Source organism: Rhinolophus ferrumequinum, chromosome X (genome assembly GCF_004115265.2).
Source record: "Rhinolophus ferrumequinum isolate MPI-CBG mRhiFer1 chromosome X, mRhiFer1_v1.p, whole genome shotgun sequence".
NCBI lineage: Eukaryota > Metazoa > Chordata > Mammalia > Chiroptera > Rhinolophidae > Rhinolophus > Rhinolophus ferrumequinum.
In genome coordinates, this window is record NC_046284.1 from 102310227 (window position 1) to 102315852 (window position 5626).

The following is a 5626-nucleotide window of genomic DNA, read 5'->3' on the forward strand; positions in this document are numbered from 1 at the left end:
TCCAAAGATGGCATAGACATATATTTTTCCCGTTTTAGGCACCCCTGCCCTCCCAACAAAGGGAGCAAATGAGATGCCAGAGTTCAATGGAAAGAGTTGGAACAGTGCCGCAAGTACCTGTTCCCGGCTCTGCTTTGGTCTTCCAGAGGCAGGGAAGGGTGTGATGAGAGCAAACAGGAAAGTGTCCAGGAGTTCTCAGGCCTCCCTTCCTCTTCTAGTTCCAGCCTCTAAGTAGTGTCTGCCCCTTATGAACCGCTGAAGTCGCCGTCAAACACACGGGAGCGCAGCGCCGCGCCCCCCTCCGCGCCCTTGCCCAGGCGGAGACGGCCGACGCGCGTGCGTGCGCGCTCAGTATAAATAGCTCCCAGGCGGTTGCCACTGGACAGAGTCCGGCTGCGGACACCGCGGGCCATGGCGGGTGAGGACCACCAGTCGCAGGGCAGCATCCTCTACAACATACTCATGAGCGCGAAGCAAACGCACGCGGCTCCGGAAGCACCGGAGGCTCCCAAGGAGAGGCTGGGGGGCGCATGCTGGGGCTGCTCCTGCGGCGCGGAGCCCCCGGTGGGCAGAGAGGGGCTGCCGGGTGGGAGGGCAGTAGCGCTTCTATACCGCTGCTGCTGTTGTGGTGAAGACCACCCGCGGCAGGGCAGCATCCTCTACAACATCCTTACGAACGCAAAGCAAATGCAAGAGGCTCCGGAGGCGCCCGAGGCGCGGATGCGGGGCGCGTGCTGGGGCTGCTACTGCGGCGTGGAGCCCCCGGTGGGCAGAGAGGGGCTGCAGGACGGGCGAGCCACGGCGCTCCTGTACCGCTGCTGCTTTTGCGGTGAAGACCACCCACGGCAGGGCAGCATCCTCTACAGCTTGCTCACAAGCGCAAAGCAAACGCACGTGGCTCTGAAAGCGCCCGAGGCGCGTCCCGGAGGCGGGTGGTGGGACCGCTCCTACTGCGCGCAGAGGCTGGGGGGCAGCGAGGAGCTGCCAGGTAAGACGGCAGTGGCGCTCCTGTACCGCTGCTGCCTTTGCGGTGAAGACCACCCGCGGCAAGGCAGCATCCCGTTCAACGTGCCCACGAGCGCAAAACAAACGCACGCGGCTCCAGAGGTGCAGCCGGGGGCCCCCTGGTGGAACCCCTTGTGTAGCGCGCAGCGGCTGGTGGCCCTCAAGAATCCACAGGTGGTCTGCGAGGCGGCCTCCGCAGGCCTGTTGAAGACGCTGCGCTTCGTCAAGTACTTAGCCTGTTTCCAGGTGCTGCCCCTAGACCAGCAGCTGGTGCTGGTGCGCAGCTGCTGGGCTTCGCTGCTCATGCTCGAGCTGGCCCAGGACCGCATGAACTTTGAGACAGTGGAGACCTGGGAGCCCAGCCTGCTGCAAAAGATCCTCACCACCAGGCGGCGGGAGATCGCGGGCGACGAGCCGCTGCCTCTCCACACGCTGCCGCCAAACTTGGTACCGCCCATGGAGGGGCGGCATTTGCCGTGGGCCACCGAGGTCCAAGCCATCAAGAGCTTCCTTATCAAGTGCTGGAGCCTGGGGATCAGTACCAAGGAGTACGCCTACCTCAAGGGGACCGTGCTCTTTAACCCGGGTAAGGGCGCCGGCCTGGGGCTCTGGGTTTTCTCTGCTCAGTAGAGCGTTGGTCAGTGCCTACCTGGGGCACAGGGGCTGAACAGCTTTCAGTCGTCAGGGAGTGTCTGGGCAAACGTGAAGAATGGTGATTAACTCAGCATAGTTGGGGGAGCTTCAGAAACCAACCACATCGCGTGGGTAGGCTGCTGCCAGGAACTCAGCCTAGAGGAGGGGGATTTTTTTGTTGAGGTCTGTGCTTGTCTCTACAACTTTCTGTTACTACAGAAAAATTTGTGCCTTCAAGGGACATGGCTATTCCTTCTCTTCTAGTCTTTTAAGTCCACTAGCATAGCTTTAAAAAAACTTTGTGTTCACTGCAAGTTCTGCAACATCTCTTTCTGAATCCCAGTCCTGAAATTTACTAGAACTTCTTTGTTGGAAAAACTCTATTATAAAGACTGGCAAGAAAGGAAACATTTGTTAAGGACCCATAGAGAGACCATCCCCTGGGGACACTGTCAGGCAGGACACTGGACTTGGTGTTTCTGGATCTGCCTCTGAATGGTCATTTTTATGGTCCTAAGCAACTGGACTATTTTATCCTCCAAGTGTCTGTGATGTATCAGGCTAGCAAAGGGGCAGGAAAAAGACACACTAGGTACTTCGACCAGGAGCACTGTATTTTAGAGCTCAAAAAGTCCTTAGAGACCTCCTAATCAACCCCTCTGCCCTCCACCCCACTTGCAAATGATGTACCCTAGTCTCAAGTGACCTTACTCCAAAATAAATGGCCGATGAGTTATGGAGCATGGACCTCCTGTCTCCTGGGCCCAATGGGATGTCTGTTGGATGCTGGGCACTTTCCTCCACACAGGACAACCATATCATGGGAGAACATCTCCCTGGACAGTTCGGCACCTAGTCTTGAGTATGTCTTACTACTAGAGTCATCTTCAACCAGAATCCCACCACAAGGGTCACAGAGTGCTGGAAGTCTCCAGGCAGCTTGAATTGGGGTAGTTTTCATAATGTTCTCTCCATATCCTTTTTTCCTGACACCAGGAGTCTTTGGTTATGTCCTTGCCTCCTGCCTAGCATTTTTTTAAAGGGGTATAGAGCAGTAATTAGTGGGAAAATAATTCATTCAGAACTCACATTTCAGGATCTAGAGACCTCAGCTCATCCCAGCGATCACTGTAGGTCGTCACCTTTTGCTTATATCATTGTTGTCCAAATTTGCCTGTGCGTAAGAAACACTTTAGGGAAGCTTGTTTAAAGTCTCTCCAGGCTCCTTCCCTAGAGGTTCTGACTCAATAGCTCTGGTCCAGGGTCTGCAAATCTGCATTCATAATAAGTGCCTCATGTGGTCTTTAAGATAATTGAAAAACTGTTTTCTCCTTCAGTCAGTGTTATTAAACATCTACCATGTGCCTTGTTCTGTTGGAATACAAAGATAAGATGGGTTCAGCTTCCAGTTTACTTTCTACTAGTTACTACTTTCCCTCTTCTGCCTTGTTTTGCATACTTTTGTCACACACACACAGGCATGTACGCAAGCACGCACCTCCCTTATTCTTGGTTTACTTTCCCGAATCCTCCCAATATGAGTTTAGCCAGCTAAGCTGAGTGTGTTTTAAACACAAATGCACTATATGGGGGCTGGGGAGTAATATCTGTGTAGTGTGTATCCTTTCTTTGCTGTTTATCTGTTTCTATACCTTGATTTTTATGTTTAAACTTTTTTTTTTTTTTTTTTTTTTTTTACAATGGAGTCCATCTATTTGCCTTTTCTCTTTCATGAATCTGCTTTGAAGGCAAATCAGGGAGGGAGGTTGGAAAAGGAGGGTGTGGTATGAAAGCAGAGAAAAGTGATATGGAGTTCACGAGATGAAGTTTTAATGAGCCATGAATCTAGGTCTGGAGGAGCTTCAGATTTCCTGTGGAGTTTCATGCAAACCTCTCCTTACTCTCGTCAGTGGAATTCAAACCCAATAAAATTGGATCTCAAGCCTGGAGAATGAACTGTAGGTAGTAGGGGATGTTAATGTGTGGACTATGGATTAGAGATGTTGCTTTTTTGGTTCTCATTTATCAAATTTGGTATTTGCCTATGCAAATAGGAATGACTCCTATTGCCATTATTATTTGTTAAAGGACACTGACTGGCTCTGCTACTCTGTGATGATCAGCATGGTGCTGAGGGTAAGGGGGTTGGGGGTGGGAGATGAGGGTAAGGGGGATCAAATATATGGTGATGGAAGGAGAACTGGCTCTGGGTGGTGAACACACAATGGGATTTATAGATGATGTAATACAGAATTGTACACCTGAAATCTATGTAATTTTACTAACAATTGTCCCCAGTAAATTTTAAAAAAATACTTTTCTGTTGGATTTTGTAGAAAAAGAAGGGAAATGATTGTAATCATTATTGACATCATTTAAACCAGTGGTAAATTGGTCATTACTTAAATACAAGTTAAAGAACTTTATAGTAATATTGCTATCGTGGAGGATCAAAGGACTTTAAAAAGCAGCCTCCTCTTACAACCTTCGTAAACATGCAGGCACTTCATCTTTCTTGCATTGTATTTCACTCAGTTTTACTTGACGATCACACTGTACTGCGAGAAAGTCACGTGTTCTTTATTTGAAAAGTTACTTTTGAACCATGTTGCAATCGACGATGTTTTCATGTTTACTTGTTAACCTTTTAATAGCTGTAAAACAATGCTTTCCAAGACCTCTTACTTTAAAATAATATTTTTTAAAAGAGTCTTTTGGAACTCTCATTAGAATCACTTTTTTTCTTTTCTTTTTTCTTTTTTTTTTTTTAACCTTCCCGAATACAGAAATCATGGTACAATGAACTAAGTGGCCAGTGTTATCTCTTAAATTATTATGGGACTCTAGACTAAAATTGTCCGGCAGGCAAATAATTAAAATGAGACTGTGAGTTATATTTGTGGCTATGAAGTTTACCACTATTGGCTGGATAATCATTGTAATGTATAATGGTGAGAAATTCAAGAGAGGATGGTAAACTATTTGTCATATGGCAAAATTTCTTGTCATTGTACAATGGCCTGTTTCCAACAGGTAAAACTAAAAGGTTGAAAGGTAAAGTGCTTACTTCTTGAAATAATTTTACTTTATATTTGCACAGATAGTGAACTGGAGCAGTGCTTCATTAAACTATATTCTACTGTCATATTGAATTATGTGTGCATTTGTTGGCTGAGGGCCAGCAGTTTTTTAATGTAAGGATACAAACATAGTGGATATTAAATAAGAATAATTATATGATGTTTCATTCTTGAAAGCATTGCTCCTGAAACCTTAGAACTGATTTGGCATTCATCCTTGCTCTAGAAAGCTCTTTTCATCAGGAAGCTTGAGCTCTCGTTTAATTTGGGAAAGGATAGAAATGGATATATATTAAAAGCTAGCAAGGGACTCTGTGAGTGAACTGTTGATAACAAAGATTTTTCTCCTGTTTTCTCCAGACCTGCCAGGTCTGCAGTGTGTGAAGTATATTCAGGGACTTCAGCGGGGAACTCAGCAGATCCTTAGAGAACACATCAGGATGACATACAGGATGCAGCAGGCCAGAGTCACTGAACTGAATAGTGTACTTTTCCTGCTGAGATTCATCAATGCCAATGTCATTGTTGAACTGTTCTTCAGACCCATCATTGGCACAGTCAGCATGGATGATATGATGCTGGAAATGCTCTGTGAGAAGTTATAAAGGCATCTGTGGGCCACACAAGTGCAGTTCACCATGAAGAAAGAGAAGGAATTGTGGGCAGAAGACTGTAAAATAGCATAAAATAAACTTTATTATTATTCTTACATGCATAGTATTTTTGTATTCAATGAAAGAAAAACTTTAGCTACAGACAATTAGAAAATCCTGTTTCATACTGTTTCATTGTGAAAGGAAACATTTGCAACAGGTAACATATCTGTATATCTTTAAGGAAAGAGCAATGTAATACACTAATGAGCTATTTTCACAAGTTTAGCAACAACTTCCTAAAATCAAATTTGT

At 46.5% G+C, this 5626-nt stretch overlaps 1 protein-coding gene across 1 annotated transcript; it reads left to right on the forward strand.

Annotated features, from left to right (window-relative positions):
• The first annotated feature begins 411 nt into the window (after nt 1-411).
• NR0B1 (nuclear receptor subfamily 0 group B member 1) lies at nt 412-5372 on the forward strand. The gene is made up of 2 exons (XM_033119886.1): nt 412-1591; nt 5079-5372. The coding sequence occupies exons 1-2, from the start codon at nt 412-414 to the stop codon at nt 5321-5323; spliced, it is 1425 nt and encodes a 474-aa protein (XP_032975777.1). The 3' UTR covers nt 5324-5372.
• Nucleotides 5373-5626: the final 254 nt, after the last annotated feature.